Source organism: Zalophus californianus, chromosome 8 (genome assembly GCF_009762305.2).
Source record: "Zalophus californianus isolate mZalCal1 chromosome 8, mZalCal1.pri.v2, whole genome shotgun sequence".
Taxonomy (NCBI): Eukaryota; Metazoa; Chordata; class Mammalia; order Carnivora; family Otariidae; genus Zalophus; species Zalophus californianus.
This window is the reverse complement of record NC_045602.1, coordinates 224,758-237,605: the sequence shown is the minus strand read 5'-3', so window position 1 is coordinate 237,605 and position 12,848 is coordinate 224,758. Positions and strand designations below refer to the sequence as shown.

Below are 12,848 nucleotides of genomic sequence, written 5' to 3'. Positions count from 1 at the left end.
ACATTGGGCAGGGAGCATGATAGGTTTCCTCATGCCCCCTAACGTTGTCATCCTGGAATGTGCACTCTGGATGTCCCATCAACAAGGACAGTGAGCCTTTCCGTTTCTCTGCTCCTCTTAAAATAGTAGACAAGACTTGGAGGGGTAGATCTAGCTTTGTCTTATGTACGATTTGTAATTCTTCCATGGAGCAGTTATTGAACATGACAATATTTGCATTTCTGATGTTAAATATGAATCTTATTTTTCAGCTTCGTGAATAACTTTTCTTTTGTTATATGGAAGTTGATAAGAAAATCAGACCCATCTGTAATCTTTCTACTATTCCCATAGGAAACCATAAAAACTGAAATTTTTCTTTAAAGCCTGTACCTAAGGTGGAAGCACATCAAGATCAATGCAATTTGGTTTTACTTTCTAGGGTGAAGACTAATACTTGATTTTTCAGGGATAAAATCAAAATATATTTCCCTTAATTCCCAATATTTAACCAACATTTATAGTATATTTAAAACATAAGTAGTTGTGTCATAACTAACTATAATGCTTTTTATACCAATTTAACATTCTCAGTTCACTCATATAATTGAACATATTTCTCTCTTAATAGATGTTTTTAGTGTAGATAATTTAATTTTATTCTGGAAGAGAGCATAAGACAATGACAGTAGATACATCTGGGTGTTTGTGGGGCACGTGGCCACTGAACCTCAGTGGTGAGGTCCGCTGTGTCCTGGGATGTGTCCCCACAGTAAATTAGAGCCTCTCCCTGAAGCTGTGGCCCAGCGCTTCATGGTTCAGTCCTTGCCTACGAAATGAAAACAACAAACTTCTCTTCTTCTCAAGTACTACCCACATTTTCATGAGCAGAGTTCCCACAGGATAACCAGACAAAGCCGAGGCAGATTCAAAGGTTCTTCAGTGTCTGTGAAAACTTCCCCTTGGTGGTTGACAGGGAGGCTATCTGCAAAGGTAGAGGCCCGACAATCTCTGCGGTCTCTCAGAACCTCAGGGGGCACCTTTCTACTGGGCCAAATCCCTACATTTCTCTCTCCCGCCTTCCTGAGTACCAGCTGCTCTGGCTGCAGAAGTAATTGCCCAAATGAAGCAGCATATTCCCCAGATCCTGGCCAGATGGGCAGTCCTCAAACAGGGACAGTTCCTAACATAGGAAATGGAAAACAACTTTGGGATTATATGACACTAATTTCTGTAATCAAAACTCCCCTAAGCCTGGATAGATTAGTTCTGAATATATTCAAGCAATATCCTGTTATCTAGAACACAGAATTAGGGTTAGGAAGCTAACAAGCATTTTCAGAAAGTACTTTATCTACACTAACCCACCCTTCCCCATCAAATTAATTTTTTTCCTAATTCAAATGGAATTATTGTACTTAGTTTTCAAATGTAAGGAAATATATCTTGTTAAAATCTTAAAAATCTTGAATTGATAGCCTAGTTCTTGTTCTTCTACTAGGCACAAAAGACTAGTTTTGCCCTTAGAAATTTACAACAGAAACAGTTTATTATTGTGTTACCCTTAGAAATGATTATAGTAAACTTTTTTAAATGCTTTTGCTCTCTTGTATCTATGATAAAATTGTAACTAAGAACTGGAATTATACAGCTCAATTATTTTGTGAAATATTGTGTAAATGTTGAGAGTTGAAATGATCAAATGCTATGTGTTTAGTAGGTAAGGATTCAATCGTTTGATATATTATGCATGTTTATAGACCAAGATTAGGGGACATGGATTTGTGAGTCTGTGAGCCTCAATATCTAATACCTTTCAAACATTTTTAACTTAAAAATTATATATGCTTCAGGGCGCCTGGGTGGCTCAGTCATTAAGCATTTGCCTTCAGCTCACGTCATGATCCTGGGGTCCTGGGATCAAGCCCTGCATCCGGCTCCCTGCTCTGCGGGAAGCCTGCTTCTCCCTCTCCCGCTCCCCCTGCTTGTGTTCCCTCTCTCGTGGCGTCTCTCTCTGTCAAATAAATAAAATCTTTTTAAAAAATTATATATGCTTACTAAAGAATATTAAAAACACAGGGGAAATACCAAACTCTCGTTATTTTTAAAAGAAACATTATTTATTCTCACTGTAGCATTTTTCCTTCTCATATTTGTGTGTCAAGGGGTTTTAATGTTAGAGTAACGTTTGTTTCTTTGGTTTTATTAGAATGGTCTGCACCTTCAGCCATTGGGATAGCTGGGCTTGGTGGAGGATTTGAAATAGGAATTGAGGTAAGTCTATAAACATACAATTGCCATTCTCTCTAAAAGCAGCTGAAACTTAACTACATAGAACTTGAGAGACTACCTACTGTTCTTATTTCACCACTGACGAAATAGATTTTATTCTATATATTTCATTTTCTGGACAGATCCCCACCTACAACTATCTAACGTACACCGGTGTTCTTTCATTTTAGAGTAGAATTTTGCTCATTCAGGCTTTGCTCTGTTTCCATCTTTAGCACAACTGTAGAACAGATAGGCTTCAAATCGGGCTGACTGTACTTGGCCGCGTATGGCTTGCTGATTGCAAAGCTGCGTATCTCCACAGTGGGCTGTTGAATAAGCCAGAGCTCAGATCCTGGGCATACCTGGTTTAACATAGTGTATCTTCACCTGTGGCAACACCCTGTTGTGTTACATCCGGATCCTCCAATTACTTCAAATGCTGGCTTTGCATTGTTTCATTTTGTAACTTTGCTCCTAATGATTATGGCCTCTGGGGGGAGGGGGGCTCCTGGCTACATTACCCTGTACCTGTTTGCTGAGGTTTGTTACTCAGGGGTTATCAGGGGTTAACATTCCTCCCCCAGCTTTTCCTGCAGGTAGTTGTGCTTTCCTCATTCTTTTGTGTAAGAATTGAATTTAAATGCAGAACTGGCATCTTATTTATAGTTATATCTCATTACAAACTTCTTAAGAAACCTTATCAAATTTTCAATGTCTATTTTACAGTGTTTGTCTTTTGACAGTTTTCTTTCAGGGAATCTGTTTTGCTGTAACTCTTAGCTATAGAAACAAACCAAGAGCTGCTGGGGCCCTCCTGCTCCTCAAACTGTCTGTGGAGCTTTGACCTGGTTCTCTCATTTGCGATATCACCAAAGAACACAGGATTATTTTACTTTTATTTCGAGAGAACTGAATTGAGATGAGACATAAAATTAAAGGATTACTTTTTTCTTTAATGACTCTTAGAATTTTGCCTTATTTAATTATACTAAGATGTACCAAGCAGAAGGGGACAATATCAGTCAGGTATTTACATGGTCATGGCTGGAGATTTATACTTTCTGCCCGTGTATATACCAAGCATTATGCAAAGCAATTTTATATATATTACCTAAAATGTATATAAGATATAGCTCATATAATCATTGGCAAAATCACTTAATTTTGCATAAAAGTGCTAATTCTGTATTATTCAACACCACAATCTTCAGAAATTGTCCATATATAAAATGGAATTAACAGTTGATATGAGTCAGGGTAAAATATTTCATAGGGGTCAGTTAGCTGGTATATTTAGTTTGTCCTATGGAACTTGAGTGTATTTTTTTCATAAAATGGTTCAAATTAAACATTTTTTAAAGAGTCTACTAGTATTGGATCTCCATTAGGTCTTTTCAAGTGCAATCTCTTTTGGTAGTAAGTATTCTTCTGTGGGTCAGATGAAAACATTGATTTTAAAACACTTATAAAACATTAAAGAACTATATAAATTAAGTAATCTTTTAAACATCAGTCTGCTTGGCCTTTGCATATTTTATTGAGTTGTGGTAAACATGCCAAGTTTTACAAATGATTTCAGTTAATCCTTTAAACAACCTTATATGTATGTCTATGCACAAATGTATACAGAGTCTGTTTACAAATGTGGTTCCTATTATTATACCCACCTTAAAACAGAGAAGCAAGCTAAGGTTTCAAGCTGCTCAATCATTTGCCCAAGATCACACAATATGCAAGAGGCAGAAGTAGAATTCACACCCAAAGAGTTGGATTTTTAGCCCAAATTCTTAGCGTCAACCAGTACACCTCTCCTTTTCTAGGTATGCATGACACACACATCTTTGATCTTGAGATAGATGAGTGAGGTAGGTCCTATTTTGCAGATTTCACATATGAAAAGATGAGAGATCCAAAAGTAGTCAGAATACGAGGTCACACAGCTCCCTAGGAGGGAGCTGGACTGACGCTCAGGCCTCTATCCTCCGAGGGCTCTCCGTATTTCTGGGCTCTCACTGGACTTGTATACAGCAGTGGTGAACACCTCTTCCATGTTGGCATGTCTTGAGCATTATTCCCACATTCTAATTTTTGCTTTTACTTAGAGAATTAACTGAGTAAGAGGCATTAACTAATAGTTAACTAGCTTCCTTCTGATATTTTGAATTTCTGCACCTAAAAGAAAGGGACAGCGTGCACTTTATTAGTGGTAAACACACGGCCTTGCCAGGGATTCCAGTGTGGAAATGTCACTGAGAACCCTGGATCTTATGCCCTTACTCCTAGTCGTATGGTCTTTGGCTTGGCTTTCTTGACGTGTTTAGTCTAAGGGAGTACTTGTAATCTTTCTGGCCTGTGTTGTATCTATTCTGACTATCACTAGGACAGGCCACTTAGCCTCACCAGACCCCTGTCACTACCTACATTACAAGCTTGCTGAGAAGATTGGGGGTATGCCCAGAGCCCCACAGTATATGCAGGGTGCACAGTGAATCCTCAGAGGTGTTTGCTTGACTCACCTGTGGAAATATCTGTTCCTTACATCCTCAGCTCAAAATAAAAATGATTCTTCTTTCATATTCTTTCACTGTCTACATTGAAATTCTTGCTACATTATATGGTATATATTTGAGTTTTAATCAGCATATATTTTAAGTGACATTTACACATAATTATTTTTAAATAAATTTTCAGGTATCAGATTTGGTAATAATTTTGAATTATGACAGAGCAGTAGAAGCTTTTGCAAAAGGTGGTAACCTGACACTTGGAGGGAACTTTACTGTGGCAATTGGGCCCCTGGGAAGGTGAGTACTGCAAAGTACTTTCTGAACATCTGTTGGATAGTAATGGTTTAAAAATTATACAGGTTTGCACTAAGAGGAAGCTTGAATTGAAATGAAACTGATTTATGATTTATATATGTCCTAGAGGGTTTGAGGTTGTTTGGAAATAAGAAATTTATAAAGCCCACCCAGGGTAATAAAATGAGAAAATTTGAAACTAGAGCACACAAAAAGAAACTAAATACTTTAGAAATGTAGGCCATTGTATCTACCGGAATGGAACATACAATTTACCTTTAAGCTCTGAAGGAGCCAAGTCCAATTTGATTAACTGATAAAGGGCAGCATTGATCAAGAAAGAAAAAAGATTTTCTTCAAACTAAATTATGGAAAATTTGAAATAAAAGTGTTTCACTAGAGTGATGTTTACAGTATGTATAGTACATTTTACCTCTCTGTTAATGAATGACTATTTTTGGGTCATTTGAGCAATGTAGAAATACCAAAAACTCAGACCATACAGTCATCCAAAAAGGTTTCCAAATTCCATGAAAATGCTCAGTGTAAAAAGAACCCACAGTCTTTGGTATCTTAAAAGGTACATTCCTGTTTTAAGAAAGGAAGACAAAGTTGGAAAGGTATGATTATCACACCCTTTGATAATGGTTTTAAATAATGTGCCCTTCCCCATGCCCTGTCCTTGCTCCGGAACCCCCTAAGCACAACTAGCTCAGGACAACAGGAGGTAAAACATAAAAGCAAGTGAAGTGAGAACAAGATCATTCTTTTGAGTGAGAAGTGTGGTGCTGCTCAACTAACGATCTTAGGGCCCATTCTCTCGTGGTTCCAGGATGCAAACCTTCTATTTTGCAGGAATTTAGAAGGAAATGTTGCCCTGAGAAGCCCCACTGCTGTCTTTACATACTGCAAATCCAGAGGACTCTTTGCTGGCATATCGTTAGAAGGCAGCTGTTTGATTGAAAGGAAAGAAACTAATCGGAAGTAAGTGCAAGCCACATAATTTTAATTGATTTCAGGAAAGTATGATGAGAAACATAATACTTCATAGATTCACATAGTTGTTCAGAGTTCAGAGTAACATTGTATAATCTTTTTTAACACAGCATTTGACTCTAACTGTATATTTCTTTATTTAAAGATTCAATATAAAGTAATATGTACTTAGAGAAAATCTGAAAAAACAAAAAAAAATTGATGGTGATTGGCTCTAGAGATGAGCTTGGGGGAGTGAATTTAGGGGTTTAACATGGGTTATGGCTTGTAGTTAGTGTTTGAAAAATAGTATATATGAAATACTAGATGTGAGTAAATGCCTACACACAGGTGTGTGTCCTACTTTTAACTCTAGAAAAGATCTACATCTATAAATGCTCTTAATTTGGTATTTCTTATTAGATTTTATTGTCAAGACATCCGAGCTTATGACATTTTATTTGGAGAAATACCACGACCTGCTCAAGCAGAAGAACTTTATGAAATTCTTGATTCCTTTACTGAAAAGTATGAAAATGAAGGTCAACGAATCAATGCAAGAAAAGCAGCAAGGGAACAGAGGAAGCCTACTGTAATGCCTGGTTTTTACATTTCTCTCAGCGGTCAGAAGACTTTTCTTTATATAGAATATTCTGTCCTTGATATCAGGTTCCCAATAACCACCAAACGTCCCCCATAATTTCATTTACATAAAGTTCTTTTGAAAATGTTGTATAACTTTGATATGTCATCTGTACAGATTTCAAGGGGAAACATAGTTCGTTTTCCATAATTGCATCTCTCCAAGGACATGACTTGGTAACATTAAATAATGATACTAACAATGGCTGCTGATACTGAGGCCTTGAAGGTCAAGGATGTTGTGCTCCGAGCTCCACGACATCCTCTTGGAGCTGATTGATCCCCATGATACAACGTGAAAACGGACACACAAAGCCTCAGTTGTCACTGCCCTCCCGGGGTTTGCTGAGCCAGCCACCAAGTGACTGAGGTGCCTGGATGAGGCAAGCTTCCCGTTACAGAAGAGCACCCCCTTCAACCTCTGCATGTGGCATCCAGTTCAATTAATTGTGGCCCACAGCAGTGCACATGCACATGTAGGGTGCTTTGTTAATAGGTGCATAGGATAAACTCTGCCACATATATTCATTAGAAGAAAAAAGCCTTATATGCTCCAAGGTAAAAAAGTATTTTAAAATTATGTGCATTTTTTTTTTGTTCCTCCCAGGCTAAAGAATTACCTCCGAAACCATCGTTAAGACCACAGCAGTCATCTGCACAAGTCTTGCTGAACTCTGGCTCCCAAAGTAAATAATTCTGTTGCAATTCAAATACAATTATAATTAAGCAATTATTAGATATTATTGTTAAGAAATCAAGCTACATTGTTAAACTTTAGTGTCAAATAGAAGAACCAATGGTTGTTGAAGAGAAAAATAAATGCTCAGCCTCTTCTAAAGACAGAAGACAAATTCTCATTGCTGTAATTTGTGAAAGCTTCTGTTCTCATTCAGAAGATGCTTTCTCCAATTTACAAAGAGATTTATCTTTAGTTTTTTCATTTATTTGTCATTTCTTCCAAAGACAGTTATCCTGCTGATTTGAAATGGGAACAAAATAAGCCTATTTTTCTTGTATACTTATAGATTTATATTCTGAATATTAAGTTTACCATATGTTCTTGGGAGCTCAGGATTTCATAAGGTGGTTGTAAAGTAGACCAGATTTATGAAGCACCAGGTTTTGGCCTCTACCCCTCTTTCCATTGCACGTTTATAGGACAGCCACCCTTGGAATCATGCTTTTCAGGCACAGAGGGTAGGAGTATGTAGCCATATGTTCAAGTAGGTGATGTTTCCTGTAATAATCCACTGTTACTCACAAGCACTGTGCTGGGGCTTTTGGGGAGAGTTCAAAGATGAGTCCAAGTTATACCCTGTCTTTGAAGAACTTTCAGTCTAGGAGGGAAGATAGCACATGTGGAAAAATAACTGCCATTACTGGGAGGAGGTCTGGGAGGGGGACAAGTGTCAAAGTGCTTCCGGGGCAGGGGGTGGCCCTCCTTCGTGCTCTGCATCCACCCCCCTTCACCTGGGCATGAAATAGGGGTTACAGCCCTCACACTGGCTCCTGGCTAGGCCTCTGGCTTGCCCAAAAGTACCCCTCCCAGGAAGGTGCTCAGGAACTAGGCCTGTTCTTCCTCATTGCTCACATTCCCTGTAACTCAGCCTGTACCCTACTCTCCTGGGATGCTGCACTCTTCTTCCAAAAGGGATGGTCTATTTCTGATTCACGTTCAGGTGATTAATTTACACACACTCACATTTCCAGTGAGTAACAAGATGTGGGCACTGAATCTATTTTTATTTTAAATCTGAGTGATTACATAAAATTTGACCTGTGTGTAAGTTTTAAAATACATAATGTTTCTGAAGTGTCCTCACTAGGAAAATAGGTATCTTGTGTGATGCACATATAAAAATCTTATGTCAGTTCCCTTAATATCACTCCCTGGTCAGTGTAGATTAAAAAACTACTCATCTTAACTTCAAGGAACCCCTTTCACTTAACAATGGAAAAATCTCAGAAGATTTGTTTTTTGGGGATTTTTTTTCCTCTTCAGCACGTGTTCTAAAACCTACACGTCTCAACATCAACTTAGGTCCCCAGGCCCCTTGCTTGTATCAGCCTGGAGCTGCTGTTTCCCACTATGATCGCCTGTCTTCTGAACCTTTCTTGTGGAGACGCATGGTGCCCTCCCCACTTTGCACAGTAATGACTGTGTCCTCATTGGTTTACCTTTTGGTCTGTGCACACTTTTTTTCTTTTCCTTTTTTTTTTTTAAGATTTTATTTATTCATTTGAGACACACAGAGAGAGAGAGCATGAGCAGGGGGAGAGGCAGAGGGAGAGGGAGAAGCAGGCTTCCCGCTGAGCCAGGAGCCTGATGTGGGGCTCGATCCCAGGACCCCGGGATTATGACCTGAGCCGAAGGCAGATGCTTCACCGACTGAGCCACCCAGGCGCCCCGGTCTTTGCACATTTCTGCACACTCAGCTCTCCTCACCACACCTTCTCATGAACACTCTCATTTTCCCTTGGCTTTTTGAGTTTTATTTGCTGTTAGGTCCCTACCATTTGTTTGTTTTTGTTTTTCACATGAATACCATCTTTCTCATCCCAAGTTTTGAATACCAGTTTTTGTTTCAATAAAAGGAAAGTTTAAAATGGGTATCTACTTTTAACCTTTCATTTAAATCTCACCTATTCCTAAGTTTGTCATTAGAAAACTGCATCTTAAATTTTCATTTCTTTACGTATCTTCCTTACATACAATTTTATATAAATGCATATATATGGTTCATGTAAATTTTTAATGCATTTTCTTTTATGAGTTGCTCCTCTTTTCAGATTTCTCCTCTTAACCCATGTGGCACCTACACCTGTTCTCATCCCAGGAAACCTGACATGCTGACAACATGCAGTATAGACGTCTATATTTTTCTCCGTATATATTTTTCTTGTATATTCCTGTACACAGGCACATGTACAAATGTGTTATTTTGTTGCCTTACAAAAATGCTGTCATATTGTACATGTTTTACTCTATCTTTTTTTTTTTTAAAGATTTTATTTATCTGAGAGAGAGAATGAGATAGAGAGAGCATGAGAGGGAAGAGGGTCAGAGGGAGAAGCAGACTCCCTGCTGAGCAGGGAGCCCGATGTGGAACTCGATCCCGGGACTCCAGGATCATGACCTGAGCCGAAGGCAGTCACTTAACCAACTGAGCCACCCAGGCGCCCCCTGTTTTACTCTATCTTGTTTGTGAGTTTTGCTTATTTGTTTCGCTGAACACCTTATAGAAATCCCTGAATCAACTGGTACAGCTCTAGTTACTTCTTTTGAATGGCTTTTTAATATTCCATGGTACAAATGAACATATTTTGTTCAGCCACTCTCCTATTAATAGGTACTAACTTCTTTATTTCAGTTTTTTTCCATGCCAGCCAGCTCCATAATTTACATCTTTCTCAAATGGTGTGTCTACATACTGGTACTTTTATTTATTTTTGGAGAGAACTACCAGGAATGGATGTGATAGGTTAAAGGATATATTTTTAAACGTTAGCAGATTTGGTAGATCACATTTTAAGTTTTTACTACTGCAGAGACTCCTCAGCCTTTCCCCACGACAATGCTCCCACTGGCACACTCCCCACCACGCATATTCCTCAGCTACTATCAGTGTTAGAGTGTTTTGATGTATTTGCATGTCTGAGGGTTGGTTTTATCTCCTTCTTAATTAGATTGTGTTTGCCCCTGTTAGTGACCTAAAGATTTCTTCATATAATTGCTGGTGTTTTAGATTTAATCTTTTCTGAAAAGTCTCTTCATTTCATTGGTCCATTTTTTTCTGTTGGAGTATTTGTTGCCTTTTCCATTTGTAGAAGCACTTAGTCTATCATTTGGATTAGTTTTTTTTTTCCTACATGTCTCATTTGTCTGTTGGTCTTGTTTTTTATACACAGTAGTTCCCCCCTTATCCATGGTGGGAGATGTTCCAAGATCCCAGTGGATACCTGAAACCATGGATAGTACGGAACATTATATAAACTATGTTTTTTTCCTATACATGCAGACCTATGGTAAAGTTTAATTTATAAATTAGGCACAAAAAGAGATTAACAACAATAAATAATAATAAAATAGAACAATTACAACAACATACTGTAATAAAAGTCATATGAACATGGCCCCCCTGCCTCTTAAAATATCTTACTGTACTTCTTGTAATGATGTGATGAAATGCCTCCGTGGCCAGATGAAGGGGGTGAGGGATGCAGGCATTGTTGTGGCCTTGGCTATTATTGACCTTCTGACAATAAATCAGAAGGAGGGTCAGCTACTTTTGGGCTGTGGATAACCACAGGTAGCTGAGGCTGAAAAGCAAAACTGCGGATAAGGGGGACTACTGTATGCAATATGCAACTCTAAAAAAGAGTATCATAGGGGCGCCTGGGTGGCTCAGTCGTTAAGCGTTTGCCTTCGGCTCAGGTCATGGTCCCAGGGTCCTGGGATCGAGTCCCACAACGGGCTCCCTGCTCGGCGGGAAGCCTGCTTCTCCCACTCCCGCTCCCCCTGCTTGTGTTCCCTCTCTCGCTGTGTCTCTCTCTGTCAAATAAATAAAATCTTTTAAAAAAAAGTATCATATACTTGTATTGATTCTATGATTTGGGATATTAATTATAATATTACATGTATAAATTAATTAATTTGGCATTTGTATGATAATTTTTCCATTTTATGCTTTCCATTTGTTAAGATATTTTTCTGTCATTCCTAAGATTTCATAGTTTCTGTGCCTTTTTTTAAAATTTATTCCTAAGTACTTTATAATTTGGGTTTGCTGCAGTGAATGGAATGTACTTTCCCATTTATTTTAACTTTTTTTTCTTTTATTTATTTATTTGAGAGAGAGAGCATCAGAGAGAGCGCCAGCAGCAGGGAGGGATAGAGGGAGAGGAGGAAGCAGATTCCCCGCTGAGCAGGGAGCCCGATGCAGGATGTGGGACTTGATCCCAGGACCCTGAGATCATGGCCTGAGCCAAGCCGAAGGCAGACGTTTAACTTACTGAGCCACCCAGGCGCCCTGTACTTTCCCATTTCTACTGCAGAGTGCTTATTTTTATGCTGAGAAAGTCTTAATTTGCATGTATTTTGTCCTATATCTGATCAGTATCCAAAATCTGTTATTTCTAGTCAGTTTTTAAAAATAGATTCTTTTGGAATATTTATACCCCCTTCCCCATGCTGCCAATGTTTATTTCTATATTCTTGTGTCATAAATTTCTTAGGCCAACAGCGTTCTTGTTGGTGTGCCTCTGTCCTTAGGGGGTACTCAGACACGCCCCAGGGTGTGTGGACACAGAGTGCAGGATATCCAGTCTCCAGAGCTCCAGCCCCCAGCGACATCCTTTGTGAAAGCTACTTCCAATCCGAACATGACATGCGGGCTACCCTCTGTCTTCTAGCCTTCCTAATGTTTTTTTTTTTTTTTTCCCCCCACACTTGAGTAAGAAAAACCCCAGATCATCCCGAATCATACTATGCTACATTGTCTCCAAAATATAAGAACAATGATCCAATTTGAAATACAGATGTTGATATAGTTAGTGAATGATTCTGATAAGTAGCAGATACTTTTGTAGATCCAGTGATTTCTGTTTCTTTGCTTTCAACAAAACTAAAGAGGCATAATGGAATTGTCATATGATTTAAAATAACAATAGTAGTTAATATTATCATTATATTTTACTTATTTTAAAAATCACATAGCTATCTATCACCAAAACAAAAAGTTATAAAAGTAATATTTTATTATTGTCGTTTTAATTATAGATAAGTGTGATTTTTTTTTACCTCCATCTCAGAAGGAATATAAAATAATTCTGTTACATTGCTGTAAAATATATCCTTTTGGCCCTCTCTAGTTTTTATAAGAACCAGCTTTTCTAGCATCTATATCTTTAAAAAAGAATATTAAAATACATTGAACCTATGTCATTGTAGAAATAAGAAATAGTCATCCTGTGTATATGAGCTGAAAGTCTTACCCTTCTATGGAGATGCATTTCAAATAAAAATTGGCTTTCATCTTTAATAAGTTAACATGTTAATAATATATTTAAGATTTTGGTCAGTTGTGTATCAGTAATGATTACTATAATAACTCAGTCTATAAGAAATTATTTATTTATTTATACATTTATTTATTTTTTTAAAAGATTTTATTTATT

The 12,848-nt window shown here is 38.0% G+C and overlaps 1 protein-coding gene across 8 annotated transcripts in view; it reads left to right on the top strand.

Annotated features, from left to right (window-relative positions):
* SH3YL1 (SH3 and SYLF domain containing 1) overlaps window positions 1-12,848 on the top strand; it is a 45,521-nt gene that overhangs the window by 17,261 nt on the left and 15,412 nt on the right. For all 8 annotated transcript variants that reach the window (XM_027622662.2, XM_027622661.2, XM_027622657.1 and 5 more), the window contains 5 exons: window positions 2,189-2,253; window positions 4,945-5,057; window positions 5,910-6,038; window positions 6,453-6,621; window positions 7,279-7,357. In XM_027622662.2, coding sequence (XP_027478463.1) covers window positions 2,189-2,253; window positions 4,945-5,057; window positions 5,910-6,038; window positions 6,453-6,621; window positions 7,279-7,357 — 555 coding nt within the window. The remainder of the gene's footprint in view (window positions 1-2,188; window positions 2,254-4,944; window positions 5,058-5,909; window positions 6,039-6,452; window positions 6,622-7,278; window positions 7,358-12,848) is intronic.